The sequence below is a fragment of the Clupea harengus genome, chromosome 2, assembly GCF_900700415.2.
Source record: "Clupea harengus chromosome 2, Ch_v2.0.2, whole genome shotgun sequence".
NCBI lineage: Eukaryota > Metazoa > Chordata > Actinopteri > Clupeiformes > Clupeidae > Clupea > Clupea harengus.
In genome coordinates, this window is record NC_045153.1 from 19,155,735 (window position 1) to 19,171,449 (window position 15,715).

At 41.6% G+C, this 15,715-nt stretch overlaps 1 protein-coding gene across 1 annotated transcript in view; it reads left to right on the forward strand.

The window, feature by feature from the left end:
• Window positions 1-13,295, forward strand: part of col6a3 (collagen, type VI, alpha 3) — a 42,527-nt gene extending 29,232 nt beyond the window's left edge. Inside the window, exons 41-59 of the mRNA XM_031577964.2 lie at window positions 707-769; window positions 1,071-1,133; window positions 3,118-3,168; window positions 3,296-3,331; window positions 3,588-3,650; window positions 3,770-3,832; window positions 4,477-4,509; window positions 4,638-4,674; window positions 4,833-4,844; window positions 4,965-5,458; window positions 5,889-5,991; window positions 6,271-6,972; window positions 7,420-7,522; window positions 7,816-7,868; window positions 8,127-8,393; window positions 8,698-8,778; window positions 10,196-10,246; window positions 11,003-11,173; window positions 12,517-13,295. Of these exons, the coding sequence (XP_031433824.1) occupies window positions 707-769; window positions 1,071-1,133; window positions 3,118-3,168; window positions 3,296-3,331; window positions 3,588-3,650; window positions 3,770-3,832; window positions 4,477-4,509; window positions 4,638-4,674; window positions 4,833-4,844; window positions 4,965-5,458; window positions 5,889-5,991; window positions 6,271-6,972; window positions 7,420-7,522; window positions 7,816-7,868; window positions 8,127-8,393; window positions 8,698-8,778; window positions 10,196-10,246; window positions 11,003-11,173; window positions 12,517-12,557 (2,487 nt within the window). The 3' untranslated portion in view covers window positions 12,558-13,295. The remainder of the gene's footprint in view (window positions 1-706; window positions 770-1,070; window positions 1,134-3,117; window positions 3,169-3,295; window positions 3,332-3,587; window positions 3,651-3,769; window positions 3,833-4,476; window positions 4,510-4,637; window positions 4,675-4,832; window positions 4,845-4,964; window positions 5,459-5,888; window positions 5,992-6,270; window positions 6,973-7,419; window positions 7,523-7,815; window positions 7,869-8,126; window positions 8,394-8,697; window positions 8,779-10,195; window positions 10,247-11,002; window positions 11,174-12,516) is intronic.
• The last annotated feature ends 2,420 nt before the right edge of the window (window positions 13,296-15,715 follow it).

Genomic DNA, 15,715 nt, shown 5'->3' on the forward strand with positions numbered 1-15,715 from the left:
CTGACATAAGATGGTGACTACGTTGTTAGTTTATGTTATGCTGGTATTCACTGTGTCAGTTCTCACTCATTTGCTTCAATATCCTGCCTTACCACCAAATATTCAATTCAATTCAACTTTAATTAAAATGAGGCAACAAATGGGCAGTTTGAAATTCATATGGCCTATTGTTTAATGTTGAGGTCATCCATGTTATTCCCTTTTTAGCTCAATCTGTAAATGATAATATGAAACAGTTGATTTGGAAAGTGGTTTAACTAAGAGTCTAAAAAAAGTGATCAGAACAAAAATCTAGATGAAAGAAAAATGAAAAAATATGTCCTTTGTGCTTGTGCACAAAAGTAAATTTAGAACATACATGTGGATCAGATGGGTACTGGTTGAACATTTGCATTTGGTTTTTGGTGGAGAGAACAAGCATCTTTTTAGAGTTGTTTGCAATGTTTTTCCTAAACAAAATCAGATGCAAATAAACAGATTTAAACCATGTGTCTCTCAGTGAAAGAATGTTTAAGCCAAAATGGTTGACGCTAGCTTTTAGCCACAGCAGATTCAGTGCTCTTCAGTGTTGTTGGCCCCTACAGCACAATTCACAGAGCATTCACAACAGATGACTTTTGAGTGGGGGATTTGCACAAGTGTCACATTAAAGAGGTTGGCCTCATTAGCCTCCCCTTTAACTATCCACCATACTGCTGTCTTGTAGGGTCCTGGAGGAGTTCCTGGATCAGCTGGAGATAAAGGCAGAAGAGGAGCTGTGGGTCGTAAGGTGCCTGGAATTAAAACCTCATAGCCTCATTACATGTCTATAAGGGACTTTTGTCACAGCAATCTTTTACACGTTTTGCACCTCATATGATCATGTCAGACAGTCCCGACGGAAGAAGACATCACAAGCTGTTTAATAACTAACTATGATAAAGCTGTCTAATGCTTTGACATGCCAATGCATTTGGCATGCAACAGTTATCCCACATGAGGAGGTTGAATCATCCTATTTGTTTTTCTGACTGTCTCTGTGTCTGTCTGCCTGCCCCTCTGTCTGTCTTTCTCTCTCTTTCCATCAACAGGGTGAGCCTGGAGATTCAGGACCTAAGGGGGTTGTAGGACCCTTGGGACCACGAGGAGAGTCTGTAAGTCATATGTCAGGATTCAAAACTTTACAGAGCTACTGACACGACAGAATAGCACAGAAACACTACATTGTGGTTGGCATGTTATATTTTAGGATAAGAGAGGAGTGGGGAGGACACCGATATTTTGCATTTGTTATGATTGTCATTTAAAATAATCCCACACTGTATTGGAGGATAGGACGTCAATGATTTGATCAGATCACAGTTATTTTTGTACCTCTAGCTGATTGGCTAGGTCTTTAATGTTACTGGCACATTTGTTGGGGATACTAAACTAAAATGTTGTGAGGAAATCTGGCTTAATGTGATCTTATCTTTTTATCTGTATCTATTAGTTGTCCTAGTTAGTGACACACACAAAATGTGGGGTGATTTTGGAGCCTGTGACCATGACGACTGTTACAAGCTGCCCTCTTTCTCTGTCAAACACACCAGAGTCCAAATGAAAAAATGACCATTAAAGTAATTTACTCTCAATTACTGACCACTTAGACTGTGCAGAATGTATTAAACAATCTTTGTTGCCATGACAGCATATGGTATCTCTCTGCACTTGGCTGACTAACATGACAAGACTGTCCAAACAGGGCTCTACACATTCTGATAACAATATTTTTATGATGAAGGCATAAAGGAACTCTTGACTTAGTCAAAGTATATTCATAGTTTTAACTTTGTGTGTGTCCTATTTATTGATATTGGCTCTGCGTGTAAATGACTCATGGCCTCATTATGCTGGTGTGTGGTACTTACCATCTGTGCCACAAAGTGATTTTTAAATAATGTCTTCAGATTAACGTCTACATGAAAGAAAAATGTGGAAGCTGTTATGCACTCGCACTCTGTTTGTCATCCCAACAAACATACAGTGACACATAGGCTATTTTAGCCAGTTGTGTACTTCTATGTTTGGTGAAGTCATACGGTTGTGTATATTAGTGCACAGTTTCACCCTCTTCCTAGTGTTTGTGCTGTCGATAAGAGCTTCCTTAGCACCATGTTTATTTTCTCCTTTGGCCTGGCGCTCATAGTTCATTTTCACATGGTGTCAGAAATCACTGACCTCACTCCACTCTGTCATCACTGAGGATTATCTGCCTTAACCTCCCATCTCTGATGGTAATAGTGAGGCTCTGTTGTTTGTTAACGGGTCGTGAGGGATGTTTTCTCTTCAGCCATATGTTCTAATGGGTAAAAGGTGTTGTCCATATGTAGATCTGGGAACTTGGTGACCCTAAGATAGTGCCAGTGTCTGTAAAGCTCTGGAATTTTTCCTCCTGCGCTTCCTGCTGCGACTTGCTGAAAGACCAGAACAAATTGAACATTTTACTAATTTAATTATTTCCTGTTGTGTTCATTTTTTCTTTCTACCAGACAACTTTCCTTACACTGAAACTTGCATTTGTCTTGCAAACTACATCTGTCTAGTCTATGGGTTAGGGTTAGGGTTAGGGTTGTGTGCCATATGTGCGTACCCAAAGGTATGCCTACATTACATTACATTACATTACATTGGATTGATGTATTTCAGTTGTGTTTAAGAGGACGACCCCCTTTTCTTGCAGTAGACCCACCTAGACCCATTTACACTAGACACTGGCCATTGTAGCATTATGGCAAGTTTTTAAGATGACATACAAAACCCCTTTTAATATTGCTGTCAAATGATGAAGAGATGTTATTAATTATAGTAGTGTGGAGCAAATGGATAACTTTAATGCCAACTTTAATGTCTTGACTTGAAAATAGTGTTTGATCAGCAGAACAGCATAGTGTCGTACCACTCATAGTGTCGTACCACTCATAGTGTCGTACCACTCATAGTGTGCCAACAAGATCATGTGTTCACTACCCAGGGAGCACACATACTGATGAAAAAATGTACTGTAAATCTGTACCATACTGGAAGTCACTTTGGGGAAAGGTGTCTGCTAAGTGAATAAATGTAAATGACACACTTTCTTTTCATTCTTTGACCCAGGGTGAGGATGGTCGTGATGGTTTTGGCGTCTCTGGACCTAAAGGAAGAAGGGTAAACCTTTTCTCGATTTGCATATTATTCACAGAAATAATTCTGTCAATAAAGTTCCTTTAAACCTGAAAAAAAAAAGTTGAATGTTAAAATGAGGAAATTAAATTTGGCTGCATTGCCTCCTTAGGGTGATGAAGGCTTCCCTGGATTCCCCGGACCAAAGGTAAGTGTGACAGTGTTCTGCTTAACTTTGACATGGATTCTCATTGCTGTTCATGTCAGACATCAATACACCAAAACATTACTTTACAAGATACACTCCTTTCCTTCAGCAGTATGGCCTCTAGCAGTATGGCAATGATTTGTTCAAATGCACATGGCTTTAGGACGAGCCATATAGTGTATGTGTGTAAAACTATTACTGAGTAAGAGAATCAGGCCTGATGTTTTCTGACCTTTGACCTCTTGATGCCCATAAGGGAGCTGCCGGTGATCCTGGAACTAATGGGGGACCAGGACCCAGAGGAAACCGCGGACAGCGGGTAAGACCCTTTAATGTGTCACATTTTTCCATGTATGGATATGTGCCTTTTTTTTTCTTCATGTATTCTTCTGCAGAATAGTGAGCTGCATTGTGACTCATACATTTTGACTCTTTCAGGGTGTTTCAGGGGATGTTGGTGGATCTGGTCAGAAAGGAGAGCTTGGCTACCCTGGACCTTATGTAAGAGCCCATTTGTGTTCTGGAGTCCTGTTTACACCTGAAATTGTAATATTAATGTTTGACCATGTATTGTCTCCTTAACCCCCACAACTTAACCCACAAATTAAGTTCTCAAGTTCTCGTTTCAAGTACATGTAATTTTACAATGCACATTCTAAAAACATCCTCATGAATAATAGGAAGGGGTGGGAAGTAATGAGTAATTAAATTACAAAATAGATAAATAGAATTGTAATCAGTTACAGTTACTGATAAAACATCTTTAATTCAATTACAGTTATCAAAATGTTGGTGATTACAAAGGGGTTACATCTGAATGTATTCTTTTCGGAATATGTAGAATATAACATCCATTCTGTTGCTTTGCATCTTTTCGTTATGTACACAGCCTCCATTCATTTGACAGTATGTGCTCACATTTTTAGGGTTGTTTTTTTAGTTTCTCTTTGCACCGCATATCGTCTTTGATGAAGTACTTAAAAAAAGTTATCTTGCTTATTACTTTTACTTATTTTAAAAGGGTAGAACTAGTAATCTGTAACCTATTACATACGATAGTAGGAACCTAAACCACTAGATTATGTAACAGGGAACTGAGCTCATCTGTTTCCACTAATCTGAAAGCCATGTTTGTGTCCATACAGGGCCAAAAAGGACCTCGAGGACAGAGTGTGGTGGTATGGTTGCTTTTGGTCACACTGTCTTTTGTATTCATTACATAGTATTTGCTGGTTATTCTCAAAATGCTTTGTCTCACGCAAATGGAGAAATCTTTTAATTTGTTTTTGTTTTATTCTGTATTCAGCAATGTGACCTGGTCAAAAAGATTCGTGACAACTGTCGTAAGTATAATACATTATGCATGTTGATATTATTGTGAAATGTATAATATGTATTCAAATACCAGCTTTGACTGCTGATTGATATCTTTCTATGAGTGACTCTTAATCTTTCCTATAATAATAAAATAATAATGCATATCCTGTATTCTCATTTTCAGCTTGTTGCTATGGTAAGTGTACAGTACACATCTGCATCAGAACATGACACAGAATAGTAATTCACAGTAACATTTAGTTTTTTTACAATATGAACACAGAAATCATGACACCACCCTTTCCCTCCTTGCCAGGTGCCCAAGAGTGCCCTCTCTACCCCACCGAGATGGCCTTCGCCTTGGACGCATCTGAAGGCGTGGCGAGGCCGTTCTTCAACAACATGCGCAACACCATCACCCAACTGGTGAGCAACATCACCATCGCCCAGGGCAAGTGTCCCCGCGGCGCGCGCGTGGCCCTGACCCTTTACAACAACGAAGTGACCACGGAGGTGCGCTTCGCCGACGCCATGAAAAAGAAGGGCCTGCTGGAGGTTGTGGAGGGCCTGCAGCCACAAACCACACGCAAGAAGCGCAGCCTGGCCACCGCCATGAACTTCTTGGCCCAGAACACCTTCAAGCGCGTGCGCAGCGGCTTCCTGGTCCGCAAGGTGGCCGTGTTTTTCGTGGGCGGCCCGGTCAATGTCACGTCGGCCTTCGGCGCTGCCGCACTCCGCCTGAACGATGCAGGCATTGCCACAGTCTTCCTTCTGAACCGTGACGATCGCGCGCTCACCAGAGCACTAAGGGTAAAGCCTACGCCACCAGGGTAGACACACACTCTGGTATCACCCTGTAATCAATTACCTTAGTCTGTACTTGGAGTAACGGCACCATGTCTTTCAAATGACCTGCCAATTTACTGTATAAGATGTTGTATGTGTTTTGAAAACTATTGACAAAGGGGGAAATGCTGCCAGTTTAGAGTGTTGTTGTCACTTGTAGTTAGTGTTCTCTTTGTTTTTTGTGTGAAACGATCTAAATCAGGCATAAATCAGATTTTGTTTTACGTTTCACGTTCGTTTACTGCCACTAGAGTTCAAAAGTCTTGTGTAACTGCTTGTGCTGTAGACACGAGGGAATCACAGTGGCCCTTGAAATGTGTCATATTGTTTTAATCAGTCACTTCACAATATCATGTGTTCATGTTTGATCTCCTGTCCTCTTTTACCCTCCTAGGTCAATAACACAGCCTTGGCTCAGGTGATTGTCCTTCCCTCTCCTGGCTCTGCTGAATACAACTCAGTCATCAGCAAGATCATGAGCTGCCACATCTGCTATGGTAAGACTGCTATGCAGTGGAATTTACTGCTAAATCTCAATGGACTCTTGCCATGATTCCTTTGCTTTGTGAAAATGTGTGACAAATTGGGCTCAGAGTTTAAATTTGATAGAACACAATAACAATGTTATGCCTAATGAACCTCAAGCTGTTGATATTTGGCAATGCATTATTAATGTGTGAGAATAGTAATTTCTCAGTGTTTTTCAGTGGCTGGTGCAATGTAGGTTACATACATTTTATGTGAATACATTTCTTTTTTTTCTTTTTCTTTTTCAGATTTCTGTGCTCCAGATAGCGTGTGCGACTACACACCACCCAGCAGCTCCAGAGACAAGAGGTCCTTCAAGTCGGACCTGGACATTGACATGGCCTTCGTGATGGACAGCTCAGAAAGCACATGGCCGTCTGTCTTCGCTGAAATGAAGTATTACGTGGCCCACATGGTGGACCAACTGAAGATCTCCACAGACCCAGCCAACTCTGCCCACCACGCCCGTGTGGCCGTGGTCCAGCACAGCCCCTACGAGTACCTCTACAACCACACTGGGCTGCCCGTCCACGTGGCCTTTGGCCTGACTGAGCACACCTCGGCCGTCGCCATCCGTAACTTCCTGCTGGAGAAGACGCCACAGCTGGAGGGCGGTCGCGACCTGGCGATGGCGCTGGAGGGCACGGCAGAGCACGTGTTTGAGACGGTTCCACACGCACGCAACCTGCGGGTGATGGTGCTGATGGTGACGGGCTCGGTGGAGGCGCAGGAGGAGAGGCTAGTGAGGGCCGCCACAGAGGTCAAGTGCAAGGGCTACTTCCTGGTGGTGCTTGGCGTCGGCGAGCGGCTGAGCGCCGGGGACGCCCGTGTCCTGACCCGTGTGGCCAGCGAGCCGGCCGACGTCTTCTTCAAGAGGGTGAACAAAGACGCTGGCTTCTATGAAGATTACATTCAGAACTTTGCCCGCTTGCTGCCCAAATATCTAAGCCGTGAGTTATGTCTGGTCACTATTCCTGTTGATGTCAAATGCATAACATCTTGCTTCCATGTGGCTTGATGTCACCTCGTTTGTTTTGTTTTTCTGCTTTCTGCAGTTTCACATTAGTTTCACATTGTCACACCACAGATAGTTTGATGAGACAGTACACGCTCACCAGCTGTCAATTTATTGGATTGTAATTTGTTCCCAGATTTACCCCCTTCACAAAGTTCAAGTAAACAGCCTTGACGTGTTTCTCACATATTTCTTCACAGCCTTGTCACTGCTTTCTGTTTCACAGAATCCCGCTCACTTTGTGACTCCAGCCAAGACTAGAATATAAGACTATACTTCTCTACTTCTATATATCTCTCTACTTCAAGTGTTGGCCAGCTTTTCTGCCTGGTGAAGTGTTGTGTTATAAGGTTGATCTTATGTGTGTCTGTCTTCATTGCAGTTGATAATGCCTTCTACATGTCACCTGAGGTAGCTAAAAACTGCAAGTGGGTCCAGAATGACCAGCCCCACAAAATGCCAGAAACTGTGAACAACATGCACGAGTAAGTACATTATATCTTGATTAACTTGGGAAACAATAATGTAGGAATTGAATCAACAACATATACATTGTATTACAAACCAGCAAACAGTACAAAACAGTACAAGTAAATAAACTAAGATGCTATTAGTTAAGATATTCCATGGTGCATTTTGGGACCACATTTTGCCTGGTGTAGTTGAATGTAGTAATACATATTTTTGGCATGCACTTTATAAGCAAGATACATCTTACCGGGGACAATAGTCATCTTGAAACATGAAATATTATGTGCATATTTTCTTCTTTTTAAAGGAAGCATCATACTCACCATGAACAGCAGGCAGGCCGTGAGAAACACCCCAAAGGTAAGTTTTTTACACTTATCTCATAGACTAGAGCTTAGGTGCTTGTGGTGCTCCGCACTCTGTTAGCTGTGTACTGCATGCATACCTAAAGTGGTTTTCACCCACGTTTGTTCCAACTGATCATGCCTCTGTGTGTGTGTGTGTGTGTGTGTGTGTGTGTGTGTGTGTGGGGGGGGTGTGTGTGGGGGGGGGGTTTGTGCATTTTTGTGTGTGAGTGTCTCATGGGTTTGTGTGTCTCATGCCTGCTTATACTTACAGACCTCCATCCAGGGGAGTTGCACGTGTCCGACGTCACCTCCCACAGCCTGAGCCTTCGCTGGGCCAGTGCCCCGCAGCCCGATGGCGCTTACTTCGAGGTGCACGTGGTGCGGCTGCAGGATCATACCCCAGTGCTGCGAAAGAACATCACCCAAGCCCACATCAACCTCCACAGCCTGGAGCCCGCTCAGACGTACCACGTGGCCATCACGGCCCGGTCCGCTAAGGGAGAAGTCTTAGGAATATTCAAGGGCATCTTCACTACCAGTGAGTATCAGGAAGCAGCGTTGCTTTTGCTCAGGCCCATTCACCATATTAGCCCTTCAGCAGGTACCGCCACACCTGTGTGTTAAGAATGTTGCCGAATGAACGTTCTAAAGAATAGCTGGGTCCTTTGAGTATAACGTAGAATTTTAGAATCTTACATTGTTGATGTACGCATTCTTTTATTAGAGTGTTCCAAACTCGCCTGTTGCAGGGTTAATGAGTTTGAAATAGCCGTGCATACCTATCTAATCCTCAGATGATTCAGTTTGGCTAGTGTCTGATGGTTCTGTCTCCATTTTTACAGAAGGGGTAAAGCCAAAGATTACAACAGGGGTTCACTTAACCGGTGTTGCCTCCACAGCCCCTTTGAGCAAACCACAAGTTGGTAAGTTGTACGACTTTTATATATTATATAATATATAATATATATATTATATAATAATAGTATTATAGCATGTTCACCTGCATGTTGATGTCAGTGAAGTTTAATGTGACTGATGATGTCAGGGAGCACAGTTTGCTTTTCAGCGCTGGAAACTGGATATGCTGCTACTTTTTAAAAATAACTATTCTTGAGCCTACTTTCCTGCACTGCTGAAAAGCTCAATTATTGGTGGCTTGTTTCCAAGCTTCCCTTGGCCTTTGCTGAAACCTTAGAGGAGGTGATGTCTATGCAAGTATTATTGGTGATTAACACACACAGAGACATGCGCCCACGCACATGCACACACACATATGCACATACACACACACACACACACACACACACACACACACACACAAATCTGGCTAGGTCAATACCGACCTGCAAACAAAAGATTAGTTTATGGATATAAATTTTACTTCAGCACTGTTACTCATTCTGTTGAATATGTCAAACTCTGATCATGCTATGCTGATCAGAGACCCTTATATATTATCTCTGAGGATAAAGTTGCTATTCTCAAGTAGAAAGATTTATGTTGTTAAGTTACTGAGAAATAAAACCTGGCCCAGGTCATCATCCTTTTCTGTGCACTCAGTGGGAGTAAGTAGTCAGGGGTCACACTTTTTCGACTTGAATGTCAGGCAAAGGAAGAAAACGTCCTAAACACCCGAACCACACCAGTTCCAAGAACACAGAGACTTGATAATAAAGTACAAAAGTTGAGAGACTTTTGGAGGAGCAGCAGTGTGTACTTTTACACAGAAACACCCCCACATCCCAGTTGTCTTGTAAGTCAGTCCTGTTTCATTCGGCGCAGCTGGAATGAGCCTGCATCACATGCACTGCTCCATAGAAAAGAGCGGGTTGCACGAGAGATACACTAGTGAGAATCGTGACTAGTATAACACACCTAAATCTGTATAAATCTTAACACCACACTCTGCTGTTCCAGTCTGTCATGCAGACCACTGTACGGTTCCGTTTCACCCCAGAGTGACACTGTGAGAGAGGACTGTGTGGTTGTTTGTCAGAATAAATGGGATCTGTCACACTGTATGCAGCTGTGCTTGCTGAGGTTTGGGATTTAGCAGTCATCTTTATGCAAGCTGATCGGGATGAGAGCACGGTAAAAGTAAACATTTCAAACTGTGTTTCCATTGCACTGGAAGCACCCGAGAAAGGCACTGCTCCGCATGGCAGTAATTCATAAAAGGTTTGAAAGTAAAGCATAAAGTAAAGCATAAAGTAAAGAGTCAGGGTTTGCGTGTTCCTTTGTGTCGTCAGGCTGAAGTGAAGTGTCAGTACCTACTAGAGCAGTCCGTTGACAGAATTGGTGACGTTTTAACAAATGGCCCCTTTCTGTTTGATCTTATAGAGTCTGAGATACACTCAGAGTCATCCCAAACCAAGAGTGGCCCTGTTCCTGGTAAGTCCTCACTGTCTATACTTTCATATACAATTAAAATCCATATGTTACAGGCTTTGGGTATAGCGGTAATTCAGTTTGTTCCTTTAGGAAAAAAAGAGGCAAAGGGGGAAAAAATAGGCAGATGCATGGTCACAGTAATTAGCTAAATGTCCTCATGTTTATGTAATGTGTCAGACTGTTTTAGTTGCATGAAAGCAGCCTCTATGGGCATGGCTGTGTTTGACATAAAACCAGCCATCCGTTATAACACCAACCCAAAATGAAAAGATTACGCTCCATGGAAAACACAGAGTTAAGGTTATGTTTAGTTTGAACTGTATTTGATTTGTGAACAAAGACCCCTTTATGATCCTCTGAAAATCATTAAAATCTTGAATGAAAAACCTCTGGCAAAGAAAATTACCCTCTGTAACTGGCAGAAGCTTGCATATATGTTTATAATAGGTTGATGAAAGGAGCTATTCTTTGAGAAATTGGCAGTGATGAGGGGGGGGGGGGGGGGGGGGGGAATGTGTGTCCCTCATGTGGCTGAACATGGGTCAGTGTTATGATGTCGACAACGGATTTATGGGATGTGCATCATTTAGATATGCATTACAGTCTGCATGCAAAACTTGATTATGGGTAAAATCCATTCAAATTACATGTTACATGCCAGGCTGGACTTGGGGGGTGTGTGTCTGTGTGTGTGTGTGTGTGGTCTAAGTCTGGTGGTGTCTCTGATGCCTCCTTCATGTTCTCTCACCATACTAGTGGACATCTGTCAGCTGCCTAAAGAGGAGGGCACCTGTGTGAAGTTTGTGCTGAAGTGGTACTTCGATTCCCTCAGCAAGAGCTGTACCCGCTTCTGGTACGGAGGCTGCGCTGGTAACCTGAACCGCTTCGAGACCAAAGAGGAGTGTGAGAGGACGTGTGGGAAAGCAGGTACGGTACACACACTCTTCCACTAGTGTTCCTGTGACTCAACACGTAGACAGGTAGAGCAAGGTGCTAACAACAACAAGATCATGGGTTTGACTCCTTGGAAAAGCACACATAGGCTACTAATGAAAATGTATCTGTACTGTAAGTCACTTTGGAAAACAGTGTCTGCTAAGTTAATACATCTAAATTTTATCTATGCAGATAATGCTCCAGTCTTTCATGCGTAGCATAGGTTTCTTTGCTCTCTCACTGTGAAAACATCAGTGTTCGTATTGACTGTTGATTGCTTGTCTTCTCTCATTAAGGTAATACAGCAGATTACAGATTAGAAATAAAAGAGCAGGTTACAGAAGTGATTTAAGTGATTTAACAGAGCTCTTACAGCCTAGGAAGGCAGCTGTTTCCGTTTGTATTCCTTGGATTTGAACCAATGATTTTGACGGCCTTGCTGTCAAGGTATAGCCTGACGATGTCATACTCATAATTCTAGTCAGAATGAGTCTGATATCGCTCCATTGGGCTGTGATTATGGGGCGCGTTTCAACCGAACCAGGAGAAAAAAGGCCTCTTCGCTCAATTGGTTACCTACAACCAATCAGAACAACGTAGTATGTGACCAGGGCCAGCTGATAAATTAAACTTTTACCGGATCCCGTAGGGAGGAGGGCAAAAACATCTTTTCGATTGACAAATGCCTTGATCGCGTTTCTCTGTTCCTCTTTCAAAATGAATGCACTGTCAATGTCTAAATAGACTCGAATCTATACATTTCAGCTCTCCAGCGGCAGCCATGTTTGTTGAAAACGAATTCAACTCGTGTGTTGGTGACGTGCTTGATTACGTTACTGTTGATCATCTGTCCATCATCGTATAAAGCCCGCCTTGACAATTTGATTGGTCCGGCAATTTCTGTCCGAAAATAATTTCTCCCCAATGGAGTAATGCCAGACCGAACCTCCCGACTTCAAATGTTGTGGGCGGGGCTAAGTTCGGTCTGGTATCCAGGCTAGTCAAGGTATTAAAACCTGAGCAACAAGGATATTGTGTAGTAAAATGGTAATCAATTAGTAAAAAAAGGACATTAGATTCAAGCCTATTTTGTAATACCAAAGGATATATTGCTGAATTGGCTGTTCATGTGTTCATCACATCACAATTAAACTCGCATCACATCATTCTTCACAGTAAAGCAGTATGTTTCAGTTATAGCAACATAATATATTGTACAAACTGTCAGCCCTCTTATGAAATTATTGAATTGGAAAAATATATTTTCCTTGGTATGAGGATATTATATAGTCTATTATATAGCCTAAAATAGAACTGTTCTTTCACCTTTTCAGCACCAGCCAGTTCAGGGGTCATCGCAGCAGTAAGAACCTAGGGGGAACATTCAGCTCTCAACCTCAACCGACAGCAGAGGAGAAGGAAGTGACACCAAGACGCTGTGCCAAAGTGAAGGTGCATGCACTGGATTCTGACAAAGGATACAATCCATAGAAATCTTGAAGTAATATTTGTTTTGAAGTTCTATTATGGTGTTTTTAGTTGTTATTGTTTTCAGTGCCATATTGTAATGTTCCAGGACAAGAACAACACATCTTTTTTAAATGATTGTTTCATTTGTAAGGTTTTTAAAAAAAATGAAATAAAAACAAGATATTTACCTTATATGAATATCTTGGTCTAAGAGTAACAGGAAATTTTGCACAGTTCTTAAGATGTCACCGCTCTCTATTCACTTCACAGTAAACAAGCTTGCTGGCATCAGTATCTGTTGCGAGTGAGAAATGTCAAACACAAATGATCCTCTCAAGGACAGTGTATTCATAGCCAGCAAAATAGTCACTTACACCACCACAGTTGTATCTCTTTTCTATTGTTGTTTTTGTATATCAAAGCTACAGTTTCACCTCTTGTTGACAAAAGGAATTGTTTTTGTATAACCAAAAAAAATGCACCTCTTGGGCCAGTGGCTCGAACATAAAAGTCAGGTCTCAAATTTTGAAATGTATGAAATGCCCTTCCGCTGTTTTTTTGGTGCTAGTTTCCATTTCACTGTGCATTTTCTTGGGGAAAGGGGGAAAAAAAGAAATAAATTAGACTTTATACAAAACCAAAACAGTCATCCAGTATCTTTATTGTTGTTGTGTGTTGAGTTTCATCTTGTGGTCTCTCTGAGAAAAGGAAGAAGAAAAAGGAAGTTGTGGTATATTTTTAGTTATTTTTCAGTGGTCTTTCAAACCAAAAAAAAAAGAAAAGAAATAATGGAAAAATGAAAATCCTACAAGGAGTAGCTGCAGCTGTGAGAGCTATGACTCACTCTGCGAGGAATGTCCAAGAAAGACATTGTCTGCCCACTCTGCCTGGAGTTTATTACCCAGAGAACGAGAGGAAAGGGGAGTGAAAGTGAGAAGAGGGGAGTGAGAAAGGGAAAGAAACTGTGGAGTGGATAGAGTGAATTAGGAGTATGGATTGAATGTATTTAAGGGAAGATGAATGAGATTGAGGAGGACATCAGTTAAATTCAGTCTGCTTGGATAAGTGTTGCTAGCTGTATATTTCGGGTTGTGTGATTCAGTGAACTGTGGCTGCAAGACAACATGTGAAAGTAAGACTTTTTTCTTTAAAGGTAGAGTAAGCAATGTTAGACAAACAAAGATAGATTTTGAAAGTCTACAACCAAAAAAAACCCAACCCCTTGCTTCAGGCCTCCCTCAAAGCCACTCTTCCAAAACACATGAACACACATGGCCTGGCTACTGCTGGAGGACGAGCCCACAAGAGAAGGCGTTGGGAGCATCGTAAACCTTATCCAACCTCATCCATACCGATCGTACCTCATGTCTCATTCACATGTCTCATTCTCACAACTACAAAAACACACAAATAAACTCCATCACCACATTTATAAAACATCCCGTTCATAGCTAATATAGACTAACCCTAGATTAATACCCTCAAACAACACCTGCTTACAACTACAATGCAGACAGCGATGCCAGGCCGCAGATAGATTACAGATATGATACAGGTATGTGTTAACATAGCTACATTGTCTACTAGCTTACACCTACAGCGTAGCTAACGTTAACGTTGGGCTAATACATAAAGTAGCTACACAATTCAGGTAAATGTTGGAGGCATAACGTTAGGTGGAACTGGCTGCACTTTCTCTGCCATTCCTGTGCAACTAGCTCACTAGGTTTAGCTTTATGTCTGCCATGCGCAATGAGTGCACAGGCACAGTACTCGCAAGTAGGCAGGTAAGTAAGATTTTGTTTCTTTTTATTGTCAGAGCATATTATTTATTTATTGCTGTCAGAATGTAAAGATAATTTCAAGAAATATAACAATAAACGCTTCTGAAATACATTGACTACCCTAGCTTTAAATTATTTCCACCTAAAGGTATAGTCAAGGACTTTAACACTGTGGAAAAACTCTTCATGTAGTCATTGACCTCAGCAACAACTACTAAGTCTGCTAAAAAAAAAAAAAAAAATTCTGTTGCTTCTTTCTGTTCTGTTTTTTTGTTCATTCTAGGGGATAAAGCATCCCCTACTGTGGATACAGAGGAGAGGAGAAACCGTTTGAGGCAGCAAAGGTTCTTCCTTGGCCATGAATACATTACTAAGGGACAGTTTAATTTGACAGGTGATATAGTGGGTTGCATAACTAAGGATGTTCTGGTATTCACAATTCCAGCTGACAGGAATAAATAAAAGCTGAATAGCTGTAAAAAGTCCAACCTTCCCTGAAGCAGAGCTGGCATTCTCACCTACCTAAAGTGCAGATGGTACATACCAAAGACATGTTTCATGAGGTGAAGCATCCTAGAACCTTAAAAGGCAAAATAACTGAAGTACTAATTATTTTATTTTACAAGTGGAGTTCTATCTACTGGAATAAGATATGCGCTGAAACAAGGGACAGGAGCAGGATATGCACTAAAACGTCTTTAAACGGAGAATGGAAGACGGAAAGATATTCAGATCAGTGTCAACAGCCATGTGATAACATGTCTTTCTGTGAGGCTATATCAGGTAAATATCACCATGTGATGCTCAAATTCAACACTGTGGTTCCCTCCAAGCTGATCTCCAATCTGACATCCCTGTGCAATTGGATTTTGGACTTTCTGACTAACAGACCCCAATCTGTTCAATTAGAAAAACCTCTCCTCCTCCTCTCTCGCCCTCTATGTATAATCTGTATGTATATTGCTCACAAGTGTCAATAACACCTTACATACTGTAAGATATAGCATCACTTATGCTGTAGTACTACTTGTGCATGCACTTATCTGTACTTCAAGAAAAATACAATTTTGTGCACTTCTGGTTAGATGCTAACTGCATTTCATTGGCTTTGTACCTATACTCTGCACAATAAAGTTGAATCTACTCTAAAAAAGAATGCCAAAATATCAATTCATTAAAATTGCAACAGTTCAGACCAGTTTGCCTTCTTTCTCCAGGTAAAGAAATGCTACCAGATGCCTGGATAGCCATGTGGAGAGCCAGCCAGGCCATGTTTCAC